This window comes from Anolis sagrei, chromosome Y, assembly GCF_037176765.1.
Source record: "Anolis sagrei isolate rAnoSag1 chromosome Y, rAnoSag1.mat, whole genome shotgun sequence".
NCBI classification, from domain to species: Eukaryota; Metazoa; Chordata; class Lepidosauria; order Squamata; family Dactyloidae; genus Anolis; species Anolis sagrei.
In genome coordinates, this window is record NC_090035.1 from 50,368,951 (window position 1) to 50,388,427 (window position 19,477).

The 19,477-nt window shown below is 46.6% G+C and overlaps 1 protein-coding gene across 4 annotated transcripts in view; it reads left to right on the forward strand.

The window, feature by feature from the left end:
* Positions 1-3,776: 3,776 nt before the first annotated feature.
* Positions 3,777-19,477, forward strand: part of LOC137095337 (serine/arginine repetitive matrix protein 1-like) — a 107,223-nt gene continuing 91,522 nt past the window's right edge. For all 4 annotated transcript variants that reach the window (XM_067461862.1, XM_067461864.1, XM_067461863.1 and 1 more), the window contains exon 1: positions 3,777-3,878. In XM_067461862.1, the coding sequence (XP_067317963.1) occupies positions 3,858-3,878 (21 nt within the window). In that variant the 5' untranslated portion in view covers positions 3,777-3,857. The remainder of the gene's footprint in view (positions 3,879-19,477) is intronic.

The window sequence follows — 19,477 nt, forward strand, 5'->3', positions numbered from 1 at the left end:
TATCCTCTGCTTCCCAATGCTAGGCTCGCTTGCCGCGACCACAACTCTATGAAAAAGCCAACTTCCTCCCCAAAAGAGGCTAGTTGGGGTCTGGAGAGGGGGGTCAAGCAGCTTGGCGACACTCCATCCCTTCACTCCAGGACAAGAGGGGGGGCTCCAACCCCCACAAAACCTAGGAAATTGGATGGTTTGGCGAGAGACTCAGCCAAATTCAGCCTGCCTCCATGAGCGTCCACTGGAAGTCCATCTTTAAATCTCTTTTCCTGTCCACCAACATTCCGTTTTCCGTTCTTGAGTTCGGAGTAGAGCAATATTTTGGGAGACTATGGTCGGGCATTCGGACAACGTGGCTGGTCTACCGGAGTTGATGGCGGAGGACCATTGCTTCAATGCTAGTGGTCTTTGCTTCTTCCAGCACACTGACATTTGTCCGCCTGTCTTCCTGAGCCCGAGCGCGGCGGGGAGCCCCGCCTTCACATTGGTGTGAGCTGCAGCAGAGAGTTCCGCAGTTCCTGGACCAAGCTTTTGGGACCAACAGATGAAATGCGCCCCAGCAGCTAGCTCAAAAGCCAGGAATGCTTGCAGTTTCACCCAGCCTTCCCCTTCCCTTTACTTTGTATCCTTCCCCTAATAAAAGTACTTGAAACTTGCAACTTTCTATCTTTCCGCATGCTACTTTTGTATCCTTTCTTGACTCAAACCAAATAACAATGCAATAGACCTTTTTTGGGCTCCGGCGAGCCGTGAGCCCACGGGAGGCGCCTTCGGGCACCCCCCGGACCCCGAATCTGCGTTTGCCTAGATCGCGGATACAGAAACCGCCATTTCAGACCCCCTTATCCACGAAAACACCTAAGATGGCGGATCGCCACCGTTCCAATTTTATATTTTTCTACAACTAATTCTAAGACTAACTGCTATTTCCCTTTCCTCGTTTTGGGCTCCTTCACCCGGGGAAAAATTAGTTTTGTTTTAAGTATTTTATCTTGCAGAGAAACAGCTGATTGTCAAACTGGCCAGGCTTTCCGTTTCTTCTCGGCGGCGCTCGTTCCCGCCTGGATCCAACAGCCAGGGACCCACTGCGGCCACCCGCAGGAGTCCCGGGAAGGCGGCCAGGCATGGGCCCCGGCCCCTGATCAGGGAATGTAGTTTCCCAAAGGACATTGCCCTCACTTATTGACTTTCTGCCCTATTGTCTTGGACTGTTTTCCCCGCCATACTTTTGGACACAAACCTCAGACCGGGCTTGCCTGGAGGGACAAGCAGCCTCAGCCTACGCGCGCCTTCACCAAGAAGACCACGATTCCAACAAAAATGAAATGCATTTATTATTTTTAATAAACTTTGCTGGGATGGGGATGGGAATTCGTTTTTTAGATGTATGGAGTATATGAAGTATATAAGATGTATGTAGTGGGATATCATATGAAATGTACCCTGATTCCCCTTCCCGCCTTTCCCTCTGAACTTCGCCCCAAAAAGGAATGTGACCCAAGATTACTGCTGAGAGGAAAACCTTTGTCCTCTCGAAACTGATCATATCTACATCTGCATGAGCCGCCGGTTTGGCCCTTCCTCAACTGGCTTTCAGAGCAGACAGCCTAGGGCGGGAAGGGTCAACAAACTTAGGAAGAAAGATTGATTAACTCAATTTATGGTGTTTGTTGACCCCCCTTGTATACAGGGACCCCTTTGTTTACAAGGTTCCGAGGTCCGAACGCCATCAATAGCTCCTTCTTTCACCTTTTCATACTTCCTCCCAAATCCAATCATGGGCCGGGGGAAACCCATCGTTCCCCTTGTCTGCCACTCCGCCGATAAGAACAAAGGCTCAGTAACAGCTGGCGGATGTCCCCTGGGCATCCCATTTCCCCTGAGCTGTCAAACCTCGTCCCGCCTCCTGGCTGCTGATTGGACCATCTTCGGAGGCGCTAGGAAGGCGCCGATTGGCCCCCTAGTGGCGGCAACGCTCGCTGATTGGTCGAGAGGCGGGACGTACAGCCAAGCCTCCTCCCAGCTGTTCCGGGGCCAGCCAATCAGGGCGAAGCCGGCCGGCAGAGGGCGGGCGGGATTTTCAAACTGTTTTTCCTTTGTTCTGACTGTATAAAAATGCCGGAAAATCTTTATGCTGTATGCTTGTATGTGAATTATCACTGCAATCGCATCCTTTTCAGCTGACGAGAGAGAGGGCCTTCTCGGTGGTGGCCCCCCGGTTGTGGAACACTCTCCCTGTTGACATCAGACAGGCGCCCTCCCTTATGTCTTTCCGTAAGAGCCTAAAAACATGGCTATTTGAGAAGGCATTTAACTAAGTGCTACAATAATTTGGTAAGGACGACTGGAACGGAATATGGATTATGAGATTGGTTACGATTCTACTTGAGACGGAGCGGATTTTTTAGTGTAACTATATAACTGTTGTATTATGGATATGTTGTTTTTTGTTATTGCCTTTTGTAAATTGCCTTTTATATGTTGTACACCGCCGTGAGTTGCCCTAAAGGGCTGAGAATGGCGGTCAACAAATGCAGCTAATAAATAAATAATAAATAATCGCAGAAATAAACGCTTCGGTCACTGAACCTCTTTAGCCTCTGGTGAGATTAATTTTTAATATTTTCGCGCTTTGGATTGGCTTTTGCTGGCTGCTCACCGAGGTCAAAAGACCCCTTTAGCGGTCTTCAGGGATCTCCCCCGCTGGGACAGCCCCACAAAAGAGCTCGATATCATTCCCAAGAGATTTGCAAGATTTTTTCGGAGGCAGCGCTGATGGAATCATTCCAGGAGTTGCATGTGACATGGACTGTAGACTGTCCATGTCTTGCAGGCGTATAGCAGGGTTGGGAGAACAATAGCTTTATAAACAAGCGCCTTGGTATCCCTACGGATGCCCCGGTCCTCAAACTGTTTCATTCAGAAAAAAGCTGCACTTGCAGAGCTCAGGCGGTGTTGTACTTCAGTGTCAATATTGACTGTTGTGTAGAGGTGGCTGCCAAGGGAGCAGAAATTGTCAACATTTTCTAATGTTACACCATTAAGCTATATTTCTGGCATTGGAGAGGGAATGGCTGGTGACTGCTGGAAGAGCACTTTGGTTTCCTCGATGTTTAATGACAGGCCGAGCTGCTCAAATGCTTCTGTGATGGTGATTTGAGTGGCTTGTAGATCTTCTGAATGCGCACAGACGACGTTGTCATCAGCATACTGAAGTTCTATAATAGATATTGTTGTAACCTTGGTTTTGGCTTTCAGTCTGCTGAGATTAAATAGCTTGCCCTCTGTCCGATAGATAAATAGCTTGTCATCTGTCCAGTGGTTTATGAGTGATGTTAATCCCACAAACATTGGATTGCATTGGATTGTTATTGGTGGCCCAATAATATCGTGTATTGTGTATGTGTTTTTATACTTTTTAAACGGAATATTGTTGATTGTTGTAGTGTTGTAAACCGCGTTGAGTCGCCAATTTAGGCTGAGAAACAGCGGTATACAAGCGCAGTAATAAATAAATAAATAAATAAACGAACATGACATTTTTATTCATATAGATGTGGGCGGGGCCTGAGTGACACGTGAAGGCGCCCTCTATTGGCCAGACTTTCCACAACTTCCAACCCCCCCCCCCCTCCCCGACGCTGCGTTTGATTGGGTGCCCGAGAGCCGAGCCGCCGATTGGCTGGACAGTATGCCTGCTCTCCCTCCCGCCTCTTGCCGGTGACGTCAGGGCGTGCCAGGTCCATTCCGTCGCAAGCGCAGTGACGGGGGGGGGGGGGGAAGGAGGGCTTTGGATTGCGCGCGGTGCATGCCGGGACGCAGCAGCAGAGCGCGCTCTGTGCGGCCGGACAGGAGGAGCCAAGATGGATGCGGGCTTCTTCCGCGTAAGTGTTGAGGGTTAGGCCGGAGTGGGTGCGCGTTTTAGGCAGCGTCGGAGCTCCGGTTGACCGGGGACTTTTCCTGCCTTCGCCTGAGGTGGCTACCTCGCTGCTGGCCGCCGCCTTCTTCCCGCGCGCGGCCTTGGCCTGTGAGGAGACGAGACAGGCGGAGAAAATGGCGGCCGCGCAGGAAGGCAAGGGTAACGCGCCTGGCAGATCAGGCCCATGTGACGGGAGTGCAAAACGGGCACCTTTTCCCCACCATGCCCTTTTGGCGCGCTGCATTGGATCTATAGCAGGCCTAGGCCCGCTTATCCCTCCCCCCCTTTCTACTGGCGGTTAGGAATTGTGGGAGTTGAAGTCCAAAACGCTTGGAGGGAAGGAAATCTAGACATCTCTAGGCCTGAACAAACTTGATACGTTTTTGAGTGATAGTTTATAGAGCAGGCGTGGGCGAGCTTGGGCCATCCAGGTGTTTTATAATAATAATAATAATAATAATAATAATAATAAAATATAATAAAACTTTATTTATATACCGATCTATGTCCTGGAGGGGGACTCAGGGCGGTTTCCAAGTAACATCCCGAAAACACACAGAGTAAACAGCATGATATAAAATTAACAAAACAAGAAGCATAAAATTATCACAATAACACACATATATTAAAAATAATCCTGCGTGTTCAGAGCAATTAAAAAGCTGGTCTGAGGCTAGTGTAAGCTCAAAATATGAGGCGACCGGGAATTAAGTACAGTGTTTTATTTATTTATCATGTCAGGGGCAAACCAGACAGTTGCATTGCACTTTTTAACAAACAGACAAACAAAACACAAAATTTGCAAGCATGGTAGTTGATTAAATGCCCTTTGACCAGTAGCTGGCCACTTGGAGTGCCTCTGGTGTTGCTGCAAGAAGGTCCTCCATTGTGCGTGTGGCAGGGCTCAGGTTGCATTGTAGCAGGTGGTCTGTAGTTTGCTCTTCTCCACATGTGTCGTGGATTCCACTTTGTAGCCCCATTTCTGAAGGTTGGCTCTGCATCTCGTGGTGCCAGAGCGCAGTCTGTTCAGCGCCTTCCAAGTCGCCCAGTCCTCTGTGTGCCCAGGAGGGAGACTCTCATTTGGTATCAGCCATTGATTGAGGTTCTGGGTTTGAGCCTGCCACTTTTGGACTCTCGCTTGCTGAGATGTTCCAGTGAATGTCTCTGTAGATCTTAGAAAACTATTTCTAGATTTAAATCGTTGACATTCCGGCTGATATCCAAACAGGGAATGAGCTGGAGATGACACTGCCTTGGTCCTTTCACTATTGGTTACTACTTCCCGGCGGATGTCAGGTGGTGCGATACCGGCTAAGCAGTGTAATTTCTCCAGTGGTGTAGGGCGCCGACACCCCGTGATGATGCGTCATGTCTCATTAAGAGCCACATCTACTGTTTTAGCGTGGTGAGATGTGTTCCTCACTGGGCATGCATACTCAGCAGCAGAGTAGCATAGCACAAGGGCAGATTATTATTTATTTATTATTTTATTAACTGTATTTCTATACCGCTTTTCTCACCCCTGGGGGACTCAAAGTGGTTTACAACATAATCAATGGCAAATTCAATACCTCATACACACACACATAAAAGATCACGTATCTAAATCAATAACATATAACTGTAGATAAAAACCATTAAAACTATAAAAAAGTCAAATATAGACATAAGCATAAAACATATTATTGCTGCAGCTAACAATGTAGACCCCTTCTCTTCTCCTCCCCTCTCTCTCCATAGTGTTTCAACCCTTCTTTTTATACCCTCCCTGCTTCCCCCCCCCCTCCATCCCAACAGACACAGTTATTTAGGTACAGATTGAATACAAAATTGGGAAGTAAATGTGATATAAGGTCCTTGGGACGGGTGGAGGGAGAGTCTTATCTTATGATGGTAGTAGGCTATTGATCAGTTTTGTAAAAGTCCAAACGAACATAGACTATAAGTTGTGGTGTCATAAGTCAGGTGTGAGCTATCACTTGCCAGTAGACTGAGGATGGGGAAGGGCAACGAAGTGCAGCTGCCACTGAGGAGAGTGTGTAGGCTGCACCTTCCACTCTGGAGGAGCTGAAGTTTCCTGGCCTCCTTTTCAATTTCTCCTTGCTGGCTGTTGGAGGGAGGGGCAGCGAGGTGTAGCTGCTGCGTAGGAGAGTTGGTGTGTAGGCTGCAGCTTCCATTCTGGAGGAGTTGAAGTCTCCTGGCCTCTTTTTCAATTCCTTCTTGCTGGCTGTTGGAGGGAGAGGCAGAGAAGTGTATCTGCTGCCCAGGAGGGTTGGTGTGTAGGCTGCACCTTCCACTCTGGAGGAGCTTTAGTCTGCTGGCTTCTTTTTCAATTCCTCCTTGCTGGCTGTTGGAGGGAGGGGCAGCGAGGTGCAGCAGCTGCCGAGGAGGGTTGGTGTGTAGGTTGCACCTTCCACTTAGATGTCTTGACTGTGTCTGGTTGTGATCCCCAGATTGTGCCAGTCAGCTTTCGTATGATAATATTTCTAGCGCTCACTTTTTGCTTGATATTCAGGCAGTGCAGAGTACAGTGCTATAACAGGTTAACAACAATAGTAGGTACGGGTCTGTAGCTGTTCATTTCCAGGGCCTATTAGAGGGATGACTGGGGTAACAGATAGGAAGTATAAGGCCATATTCAATAATGTTTGGTGCTGAGCTAGAACTGGTCATTCTCAAAGGCTTGTTGAAACCACCAGGTCTTCAAGCTCTTACAAAAAGATAGGGCCTGTCTTATTTCCTTTGGAAGGGCGTTCCAGAGACGGGGCCAGCACCGGGAAGGCCCTCTCTCTCGTCCCCAGCAACTGTACTTGTGACAGAGGTGGGAGCGAAAGGAGGGCCTCCCTAGAAGATCTTAGAGTTTGTGCCAGGTAATAGAAGGAGATCTGTCTGGTAATAGAAGGAGATCTGGACAGATGGCAAGCTATTCAACCTTAGCAGACTGAAAGCCAAAACCAAGGTTACAACAACAGCTGTTATAGAACTCCAGTATGCTGATGACAATGTCGTCTGTGCGCATTCAGAAGAAGATCTACAAGCCACTCTAAACACCTTCGCAGAAGCATATGAGAAGCTCGGCCTGTCACTGAACATTGAGAAAACCAAGGTGCTGTTCCAGCAGTCACCAGCCCATCCCTCTCCAATGCCAGTAATACAGCTTAATGGCGTAACATTAGAAAATGTGGACCATTTCCGCTACCTTGGCAGCCACCTCTCCACCAAAGTCAACATCGACGCCGAAATACAACACCGCCTGAGCTCTGCAAGTGCAGCATTTTCCAGAATGAAGCAGACAGTGTTTGAGGACCGGGACATCCGTAGGGAGACCAAGGTGCTTGTCTATAAAGCTATTGTCCTCCCAACCCTGCTCTATGCCTGTGAGACGTGGACTGTCTACAGACGTCACATGCAGCTCCTGGAACGTTTCCATCAGCGCTGCCTCCGGAAAATCCTGCAAATCTCCTGGGAAGACAAGCGGACAAACGTCAGTGTGCTGGAAGAAGCAAAGACCACCAGCATTGAAGCGATGGTCCTCCAACATCAACTCCGCTGGGCCGGCCACGTTGTCCGGATGCCTGACCACCGTCTCCCAAAGCAGTTGCTCTACTCCGAACTTAAGAACGGAAAACGGAATGTTGGTGGGCAGGAAAAGAGATTTAAAGATGGGCTCAAAGCCAACCTTAAAAACTCTGGCATAGACACTGAGAACTGGGAAGCCCTGGCCCTTGAGCGCTCCAGCTGGAGGACAGCTGTGACCAGCAGTGCTGCAGAATTTGAGGAGGCATGAGTGGAGGGTGAAAGAGAGAAATGTGCCAGGAGGAAAGCGCGTCAAGCCAACCCCGACCGGGACCGCCTTCCACCTGGAACCCAATGCCCTCACTGCGGAAGAAGATGCAGAGCAAGAATAGGGCTCCACAGCCACATACGGACCCACAAGGAAATCCATAATGTAAGACCATCTTACTCGTCCAACGAGGGATCGCCTAAGTAAAGTAAGTAAGTAAGTAAGTAAAGGAGATGCAATTACGGAGAACCATTTAGGACTCTAACTCCCACAATTCCTGGCCTCAGGCCCCTGAAGTGGATGAGGGGGAAAAGGAAAGGGTCTGAGGTTTGAAGTTGAAGTCCAAAACTCCTGGCGGGTCGAAGTTCGCCCATGCCTGTTACAGAGGCAAACTTCTGATAGTAGGCAACGTGTTTATGGATGTGGCAGGCATGATATGAAAACCCAAATGTTTTGTTCCACATAGTCACATCACCATATATGGGTATATTAATTGGGGTGCTTTGAATGCAATTTTCCTGATTCTTGGCAGGGGGTTGGACTGGATGGCCCATGAGATCTCTTCCAACTTTATGATTCTAAACCAGGAGTAATTTCTGGGACTCTGCTTGAGTAATTTTGCTCACCCCACCCCCATTCATTTTGGTGGTATTAGGATAATGTATGTTCTTCTTTTATATTTTGTATTCTTTTGTATTTTTTATCCCTGACCTTGCCATAATAGTATTAATGCTGGCTGCCACTTAGTACTAATGTTGACTTACAGATATTATCAGCTGGCCATCAGTTTGACCTTGATCAAGTGCTACACAACACTGTGCTCGATTTGTGTCAGTTTGACTTTTTCAGTACATCATGAAGTCTTCTGATAGCAAGAATAAGAATGAATGACAATTGCAGGAATATATCTGCAAGCACTTTTAAATTGGGCACTGCTTGCTTGGCAGTTGTGAAGCAGTCACGCCACCTTTCCTCCTTTCTCATAAGCAGTAAGGTGCAGTTTCTCTTACTGCTTATTTGCTTGTTCATGTATTTTGATATCATGCAACAGCTTAAAAAGCCAATGAGATTTTGGCCTGCATCAACAGGAGTATAGTGTCGAGATCCAGGCAAGTTAAGCTACCCCTCTGTTCTATCTTGGTCAGACTACACCTGGAATCACACCATGTCCTGGGCTGGGTACCACAATTGAAGGGAGATGTTGACTCCAAGCTGGAATGTGTCCAGAGGAGGGTGGCTCAAATGATCAAGGGTCTGGAGAACAAGCCCTCTGAGGAGCATGTTTAGCCTTCAGAAGAGAAGGCTGAGAGGAAACATGATGAGGGCCATGTATAAAAGATGTGAGTAGAAGTCATAGGGAGGAGGGAGCAAGATTGTTTTGTGCTGCCCTGGATACTAGGACGCAATGGAACAATAGCTTCAAACACCAGGAAAGCAGATTCTACCTGAACATTAGGATTTATTTTCTAACTATGAGAGCTGTTCAGCAGTGGAACTCGCTATCCTGGAGTGTGGTGGAGGCTCCTTCTTTGGAGGCTTTTAAACAGAGGCTGGATGGTTATCTGCCGGAGTGCTTTGGATGCAATTTTCCTGCTTCTTGGCAGAATGGGGTTGGATTGGATGGCCCACGAGGTCTCTTCCAACTCTATGATTCTATTATTTTCAGAACCAAAAGGATTTGTTTTCTTTTGTTTTGTTCTAAAGGAAACAAAATATAAAACAGTTTTGACAGGTTTTGTATTTCCAGCTGAATCTTAACCAGTGGTGGGCATGCATATTTAGTATTGTGACTATGTGTAAATTTTATTCCTTTGGTTATGTGTAATTTAAACAGTAGTTTATGGATGGTAAGTATGGAGGATTATATTTTGTTGGAGATGGTGGCTTGGCATTAGCTGATTTGCCATAGCAACGGGCGGAGCCAACTGCCTCTTCACGGGGCAGCTGTTTTGAAAAAGTCAGTCAGTAAGCCGGTGAGCTACTGGGAAGACTGAGTCTCTGGGTGGAGATTCAGGGAATTAATTGGTGACCAAAGGGGTTACAGAAAAGGACCCGGTAGTGATAAAACTACAGGGGGTTATTGATTCTGAGTTAAGAATCAAGGTTTGGCTGGGAGCCAATTCTGTTAATAAGCCTTTTAGCTTATTTGTTTTATTAGGACAGTTGTCCAGAAGAGTTACATCTGCTTATAGAAACCTCTTGAAGTCTGTGCCTGAGATTACTCATGAAACCTTACTAATGTAACCAATCAAGATTTGTGCCTCTTGTGAAGAAACAGTTAAACATGTTATACTCCTGTTAAAATAAACTTGTTACTGTTTTCCTCAAGTCTTGCCTGATACAGTTTCTCTTAAGACAAACAGCCTGCATAAGAAGTAAAGTCAAGCCAGGGACAGTAAACGCTACGCTATTAAATGTATAAAGCCTTCTGAAATTAATAGTCCCTTTATAAAATAGCTCCTAAGCTGAAATTGATCGTTGCCCGGCTTCCCTTACAGATTAGGTGGCAGTAAATTTAACCACACTCCTTCACAAGTATGTAGGTTTTTTGGATGGTTAACTGTTTTCTCTCCTAAATAAGTACCTTACAGGACTATAGTGGTACCTGGCAGCATTTCAGGTGATAAACTGATAGCATTCCTCTGTGTAATTGATTTCATGGTAGATGTTCAGAAATCTAGCTCCTCGCAACCTGTTAAGTCAATCAGTGCCAGTTCACTTCTAGAGCAGTATAGCAGTTGTGCCACTGTATTTACCCCGATGAACAAGCTGAGTGCAAGTTTCATTGTTTGTCTTCATTTCATTAAAAAAGGCCTCCTGGATGTGGTCATTACACAGCCTACAATGTTATTGATCATATAGTTGGCCCTCTGCACCCATGGATGCAACCACCCAGGGCTTGAAAATATATTTTTTAAATTCCAAAATGCCAGTATTGATTTTGCTATTTTACTACATGCTATTTTACTACATCTGATTAAATATCCACAGATTTTGGTATCTTCAGGGAATTGCGGAACTCCCCTCCCCCCCCCCCCCGAGCACCAAAAGTTGGTGTTTACCATTTTAGTATTACCATTGTTTACCATTTTAGTATTGGTGACGAATCTAGATTGCTTATTAGAAGTTCAGAATACTGTATTGTGGTGACTAACAGGATAAATGTGTTTTAGGCAGTTAGTGTTAAGAAACATGATTAATGGCCATGGTCTAGACGCATTTTCTCCTGACGTTTCGCCTGCATCTATGGCAAGCATCCTCAGAGGTAGTGAGGTCTGTTGGAACTAGGAAAAAGGGTTTAAATATCTGTGGAATAACTAGGGTGAGACAAAGGACTCTTGTCTGCTGGAGCTAGGTGTGACTGTTTCAACTGACCACCTTGATTAGCATATAATGGCTTGACAGTGCCTAGAGCAAACTTTTGTTGAGAGGTGATTAGATGCCCTTGTTTGTTTCCTTGTGCTGTTGTAATATTAGAGTTTTTTTAAATACTGGTAGCCAGATTTTGTTCATTTTCATGGTTTCCTCCTTTCTGTTGAAATTGTCCACATGCTTGTGTATTTCAGTGGCTTCTCTTTTTAGTCTGACCTGGTGGTTGTGAGAGTGGCCCAGCATTTCTGTGTTCTCAAATAAAATGCGGTGTCCAGGTTGGTTCATCAGGTGCTCTGCTATGGCTGATTTCTCTGGTTGAAGTAGTCTGCAGTGCCTTTCATGTTCCTTGGTTCGTGTTTGGGCTCTGTGTTTGGTGGTCCTTATATAGACTTCTCCACAGCTGCATGGTACACTGTAGACTCCTGCAGAGGTGAGATGATCCCTCTTGTCCTTTGCTGAACGTAGCATTTGTTGGATTTTCTTGGTGGGTCTGTAGATAGTTCGTATGTTGTGTTTCCCCATCAGCTTCCCTATGCGGTCAGTGGTTCCCTAGATGTATGGCAAGAACACTTTTCCTCTGGGTGGATCTTCGTCTTCATTCTTGTGGCTTCTTCTCGGTCTTGCAGCTCTTCTGATGTCTGTGGTGGAGTATCCATTGGTCTGTAGAGCCCAGTTGAAGTGGTTCAGTTCATCTTGAAGGAGGTGGGGTTCGCAGATGCTTTTTGCACGGTTGGCCATGGCTTTAATGGTGCTTCTTTTTTTACTTGGGTGATATTTGGAGTTTTTATGTAGATATCTACCTGTGTGTGTGGGTTTTCTGTAAATGATGTGACCCAATTGTTGATCTGGTTTGCGGATGACTAGGACATCTAGAAAAGGCAGTCTTCCTTCATTTTCTTTTTCCATGGTGAACTGGATGTTTGGGTGGATACTGTTAAGATGGTGCAGGAACCTGTTGAGTTCTTCTTCCCCATGGCTCCAAATGGTGAAAGTGTCATCCACATATTTGAACCATATAATGGGCTTTTTTGTTGCTGTTTCCAGGGCTTGTTTTTCAAAGTGTTCCATGTAGAAAGTAGCTATGACCAGGCTGAGAGGGCTCCCCATAGCTACTCCATCTTTCTGTTCATAGAACTCATTGTCCCACTGAAAGTAGCTGGTGGTGAGACAATGGTCAAACAGAGCTGTGATGTCTTCTGGGAACCTCTGGTTGATTAGTGCAATGATGTCTGCTACACAGAGAAGCCATTGAAATACACAAGCATGTGGGCAATTTCAACAGAAAGGAGAAAACCATGAAAATGAACAAAATCTGGCTACCAGTATTAAAAAACTCTAAAATTACAACAGCACAACAACAGAGAGGAAACAAACAAGGACATCTAATCACCTCTCAACAAAAGTTTGCTCTAGGCACTGTCAGGCTATTATATGCTAATCAAGGTGGTCAGTTGAAACATTCACACCTAGCTCCAGCAGACAAGAATCCTTTGTCTCACCCTGGTCATTCCATAGATATATAAACCCTTTTTCCTAGTTCCAACAGACCTCACTACCTCTGAGGATGCTTGCCATAGATGCAGGCGAAACGTCAGGAGAGAATGCCTCTAGACCATGGCCATATAGCCCGAAAAAGCCTATAACAACCCAGTGATTCTGGCCATGAAAACCTTCGACAATACATTGAACATGATTAATGTTTGTTTCATTTGGTAAAGAGCTCATTTGGACGTTGGAGATCACACTTGCTTAGAAAAAGATTATTTTTTGTGCCTTCCATGTAAAGAGATAGCCTGTAATGAATTACATTTGGAAGTTAAAAAGCAGTAGTAAATTGTTTCACAAATAATCCAAAAGCTCGTAACTTGCATACTTTCTTGTATGCAGTCCCTACTAGATTTGGGGGAGGGGCAGTTAGTTTGGCAGGTTTGTGATATTTCTTGATTCTTAAATGTACAGGCAAGTCTTAAAGTTACTAACAAGATAGGTTCTGTAGCCTTGTTCTTAAGTTGAATTTGTATGTAAGTCAGAACAGGTGTATATTTAAGTGTAACTCCAGCCAAAAAAATACATTGTAAGTTTTGGAAAGCATAGGGAATTATTATTATTATTATTATAACTTTATTTGTACCCCACTAGCATCTCCCGAGGGACTCGATGCGGCTTACATAGACCGAGGCCTCAGAACACAATACAACAATACAATACCTAAAGCAAAAGAAAAACAGTTAAGCAGAGTAAACAGTAACAGTAACAATACATCGAAACAATTATTAAAACTGGGCCGGCCAGAGTAGTGGGTACAGGATTAAAAGTGCTGATATTGCGGGAGGAATATAGGATTATAAAATAAGTGCGGTGTGCAGAGATCATGGTTCTACTAAAGTGCTTCTGGGACTTGGTATTGAGATTCCTAATCTAAAAAGGCACATCGGAACAGCCAGGTTTTCAAATTCTTTCTGAAGACTGCCAATGTAGGGGCCTGTCTAAGATCTTTCGGGAGGGCGTTCCAAAGTCGGGGGGCCACCACAGAAAAGGCCCTGTATCACGTCCCCACCAAGTGCGCTTGCGACGCAGGCGGGATCACGAGAAGGGCCTCTCCAGATGACCGGAGTGAGCGTGTGGGCTCGTAGATGGAGATGCGGTCACGCAGGTAGGGTGGTCCCAAATCATTCAGGGCTTTGTAGGTAAGCACCTGCATCTTAAATTGGGCTCCGAAAATAAACGGTTGCCAGTGGAGCTCCTTAAACAGGAGGGTTGACCTCTCTCTGTAGTGAGCCCCAGTTAACATCCTGGCTGCTGCCGTTGGACCAGTTGGAATTTCCGAGCCGTTTTCAAGGGCAGCCCTACGTAGAGTGCATTGCAGTAATCCAGTCTAGAGGTGACCAAGGCATGGACCACCCCGGCCAGATCAGCCTTCGTGAGGTACGGTCGCAGCTGGCGCACAAGTCTCAGTTGTGCAAAAGCTCTCCTGGACACTGCCGACGCCTGAGCCTCAAGCATGAGCAATGAGTCCAAGAGGACTCCCAAGCTGCGGACCTGTGGCTTCAGGGGGAGTGTAACCCCGTCCAACACAGGTAGCCACTCTATACCCCGATCCGGTTTACGATCGACCAGGAGGACCTCTGTCTTGTCAGGATTTATCTTCAGCTTGTTCCTCCTCATCCAGATAGACACAGCGGCCAGGCACTCGTCCAGCACCTGAGAGGCCTCCTTGGAGTTAGGTGGAAAAGAGTAGTAGAGTTGTGTGTCATCTGCATAGAGGTGGCACCCAACTCCAAAACTCCGGATGACCTCTCCCAGCAGCTTCATGTAGATGTTAAAGAGCATGGGAGACAGAATAGAGCCTTGCGGGACCCCACAGGTCAAAGGCCAGGGATCTGAGCAGGCATCTCCCAGCTTCACCATCTGGATACGTCCCTCCAGGAAGGACCGAAACCATGACAGAACCGTGCCCCCGAGACCCATCCCAGAGAGATGACCCAGAAGGATACCATGATTGATGGTATCGAAAGCCGCTGAGATGTCCAAGAGAACCAACAGAGTCACACTCCTCCTGTCCAGCTCTCTATGAAGGTCATCCACCAAGGCGACCAAGGCTGTCTTGGTGCTGTGACCAGGCCTGAAACCAGACTGTGACTGATCTAGGTAGTTGATGTTATCCAAAAAGCCCTGGAGCTGGGAGGCGACCACCTGCTCCAGCACCTTACCCAAAAAAAGGAAGGTTGGAGATTGGCCTGTAATTGTTCAGCACCGTGGAGTCAAGGGAAGCCTTTTTGAGGAGTGGGCGAACCACAGCCTGTTTCAGACCAGATGGAAAAATCCCTTGCTCCAACGATGCGTTAATGATCAACACAAACCAATCAACCAGCCCCTCCTTGGCAGATTTAATAAGCCAAGATGGGCAAGGGTCTAGAGCCGAAGTGGTCGCCCTCAAAGCCCCAAGGACCTCTTCTACGGTCTCAGGAAGAGCAAGCCTAAAAGAATCCCACAAGATTGAACAAGCAGATACCTCAATCACCTCCTCTGGCACTGCGATGAAATTGGAGTCGAGCTCAAGGTGTATCTGAGCAACTTTGCCTGCAAAATGGTGTGCGAAATCGCAACACCGAGCTGCTGGGTCGTCAGAGGTCTCCTCCACCACAGGAGGGTGAAGGAGTTCCCCGACAACCCGAAACAGCTCCGATGATCTATTTGCTGCAGACGCTATACGGGTGGTTGTGAAGGATTCCCTGGCCACCCGTATAGCCACGGAGTATGCCTTAAGAGAGGCTTTAGCCCGTGCTTGGTCAGACATGTCCCGAGATTTCCTCCACTTGCGCTCTAGCCCCCTTCTCGTGAGCTTCATCACAGCCAGCTCCCCAGTAAACCAGGGAGACGGCCTGTCACAACGCAACGTGATGGGGCGTTCGGGAGCGATCATATCTATCACCTTGGACATCTCCCTGTTGCAGAGATCCACCAAGGCATCAATAGAATCGATGTTAACACCCCTGTGGTGTTTCCTTTGCTGTGTGTGCCCCTGTTGAGAAGATTTCACCTCACTTTCTGTCCCTTTGATAATTGGATTTTGAAAACATTGGCTTTTGTGAAAACAAGGATTGGTGAATAAGCTTCAGTGGAGACAACTTTCCTCCCACAATAAGTTTTTCAGGAGTGAAATTCCCTTCTGAGGGGTAGATTTCTATCACTTCCTGTTTTCTCACCTCCATTCTTAATTATGAAGTGACTGCGTATATTTCTGTAAAAAATAACAATGGAACAAGTAGAAAGTGTTTTCCTTTAATTTAAGTGAAACATTAATTATTAAAGCATAACAAACAAGTACATGGTTTCAACTTTAAAATGGCATCACTGATATCCACGTGTTTTGCTATCCCAAATCCAGAAAGTAAATAACTTTATTTTTAGTGCATATAGTTTGAATTTACACATTCACATGTACAGGCATTGTAAGCATATTTGCTCTGCAATCAGTATATGCAGGTTTTTTTTTTTAGTTTTCCAAATTATTCATTACTAGATTCTGTAATGTAGTTGCTTTATCTTATTTTGCAGAAGTATAGGCTATTTCTTTAGTCTTCCACATTAAAATAACATTATAGAGTGATATACGTTTTAGATGTGTTTATATAACATTTGAAATCTCATACTTCGGTATTATTATTAAATGCAGTATGAAGTTCAAGATTATTGATTTGTGTCAAGATGTGGGGTCATATTTAACTTTTATTGGGCGGAGGCTTCTGTTCCCTTTCAGGTGTCTTCAGCATACATTTGTCTAGAAATGTGTGTTTTCAAAGTATTCTATAGAGACGTGATGGCGAACCTATGACACGCGTGTCAGTAGTGACACACTTAGCCATTTCTACTGATACGCACCCGCCCGTCCACCCCTTCCCTCCACCTCTCCCTCACCTCAAATTCCTTTTCCTTCCTTCCTCCCTCCTTCCTTCCCTCATCTCCCAAACAGGCCTCTTCCTCCTTTCTTCTGTCGTCGCTCCTGCTTCTTCCTCCAAAAATGGTGCCGGCTGTAGAGGGGGCGGGACCTGGGTGATGTCACCGCTGCCCTCTCTTCCTCCCTTCAGAGCAGAAGCAAAGGGGTGGGTCCTCTGCCACGCTCTTGATTGGCCGCCCTTCCTCCCTCCCATGGGGCTCATTTTCACGTTTTTAAAAGGAAGCAGGCCTTTCCTTGGCGTGGGCCTTCTTCTCTCCCTCCGGCTTGGCCCTTGGCCGAATGGTGGCCTTTGCTGAGAAGGGCAAACCACACCAGGGCATAAAGTGGGTTATGAGAGGTCTGTGTCAAGTTTGGCCTTGGTCAGTCATTGTATGAGGATCACAGCGATCTCAGAAAGTGAGTGATGGTATTGCAAGTCCCATCATCCATGGTCCATCCTACTCCAAACTGCAGTAGGCTGTAGAGTGGGTCTTCCGGGCTCTGTGTGCCAAGTTTGGTCTGTATTGGTAATTTTCTGACACAGCCTCAGGCCTTTTCCCCTCTTTGTCACCTCAGAGTCTTGGAATTTTCAGGCTGGCCAATCCGAGACCATATGCAAATTGTACCTCAGTGGCAACTAATCAGAAAGCTGCCACAAACACCTCTGCCCTACGTCCGCCGCACTTCCTCCATATACAAACAATGACTTTTATTATATACTAGCTTGGGGACCCGGCGCTGCCTGGGTTATTTGAGAAAGGAATTGTGTATCAAGGTTGGTCTTTATCAGTTATTTATATGACTTGCAGTTGTCTCAGGAAGTTAGTGAGGGTACTGTGAGTCCCATTATCTGTGGTCCACCCTCCTCCAAACTGCTGCAGGATGGAGAGTGGGACATGGGGGTTTTGTGTGCCAAGTTTGGTCTTGATCGGTCATTGGATGAGTGTTGCAGAGGTCTTGGGAAGTTAGTGGAGGTACTTGAAGTCTCATCATCCATAGTCTGTACTCCCCCAAACCTCACCAGAATGTTGAGTTGGCCATGGGGGCTCTCTGCTCAAAGTTTGGTCTATACTGGTTTTTGAATGAGTATCGCTATGGTTTCAGGAAGCGAGTGAATGTACTGCAAGTCCCATCATCCATCGTCCAGCTTTCAAACAACACCGGGATGGAGGGTGGGTCATGGGGGCTGTGTGTGCCAAGTTTGGTCTTGATTGGTCATTAGATGAGGGTTGCAGCAGTCTTGGGAAGGGAGTGGAGGTACTTGAAGTCCCATCATCCATGGTCTGTCCTCCAAACTGCACCAGGGTATTGAGTGGGTCATTGGGGCTCCGTGTGCCAAGTTTGGTCTTGATTAGTCATTGGCGAGGGTCTCAGTGGTCTCAGAAAGTGAGTGAAGTTACTGCAGGTCCCATCATCCATCTCCAATTGTTTCCAAATGACACCAGGATGTAAAGTGCACCAGGATGTAAAGTGGGTCATGAGAGGTCTATGTGGCAAGTTTGGTCTTGGTCAGTCATTGGATAAGTTTCGCAGAGGTCTCAGAATGTGAGTGAAGGTACTGGAAGTCCCATCATCTATGGTCAACCCTCCTCCAAAACTGCAGCAGGATGTAGAGTGGGTCATGGGGGCTCTGTGTGCCAAGTTTGGTCTTGAATGGACATTAGATGAGGGTTGCAGCAGTCTTGGGGAGTGGAGGTACTTGAAGTCCCATCATCCATGGTCTGTCCTCCTCGAAAGTGCACCAGGATGTAGAGTGGGTCATGGGGACTCTGTGTGCCAAGTTTGGTCTTTATCGCTAATTGTATGAGGGTTTCAGTGGTCTCAAGAACTGAGCAAAGGTACTGCAAGTCCCCCAATAATCCATGGTCCATCCCCAGCCAAACCACACCAGGACGTAAAGTGGGTCATGAGAGGTCTATGTGCCAAGTTTGGTCGTGATCAGTCATTGGATGAGATTAACATCGGTCTCAGAATGTGAGTGATGGTACTGCAAGTCCCATTATACATGGTTCATCCTCTTCCAAACTGCAGTAGGATGTAGAGTGGGTCTTGTGTGCTTTGTGTGCCAAGTTCGGTCTGTATTGGTAATTTTCTGACAGAGACCCTGGCCTTTTCCTTTCCTCTCTTTGTCATCTCGGAATCTTGGAATTGAGACTGGCCAGTCAGAGACCATATGCAAATTTCCTTCTGTCATGTCCCTGTTTCTGTCATGAACCATTTTCTCCACCAGGGGCTCCTGTTGAAACAGGCCAATCAGGGATCATATGCAAATAGCACCACAGCAGCAGCCAATCAGAATCTTGGAACTTTCAGGCTGGCCAATCAGAAAGCCGGCACATACACCGCCACACATCCGCCGCATACAAGCTTTGACTTTTATTATATACTAGCTTGGGGAATTATGAATCAAGGTTGGTCATTATCAGTTATTTATATGACTTGCAGTTGTCTCAGGAAGTTAGTGAAGGTACTGTGAGTCCCATTATTTGTGGTCCATCATCCTCCAAACTGCTCCAGGATGGAGTGTTGGTCATGGGGGTTTTGTATGCCTAGTTTGGTCTTGATCGGTCATTAGATGAGTGTTGCAGAGGTCTTGGGAAGTGAGTGTAGGTACTTGAAGCCTCATCATCCATAGTCTGTACTCCCCCAAACCTCACCGGTGTTGAGTTGGCCATGGGGGCTCTCTGCTCAAAGTTTGGTCTTTATTGGTTTTTGATTGAGTGTCGCTATGGTTTCAGGAAGTGAGTGAACGTACTGCAAGTCTCATCATCCATCGTCCATCCTTCAAAAAGCACCGAGATAGAGGGTGGGTCATGGGGGCTGTGTGCGCCAAGTTTGGTCTTGATTGGTCATTAGATGAGGGTTGCAGCAATCTTGGGAAGGGAGTGGAGGTACTTGAAGTCGTATCATCCATGGTCTGTCCTCCAAAGTGCACCAGGATGTAGAGTGGGTCATGGGGACTCTGTGTCCC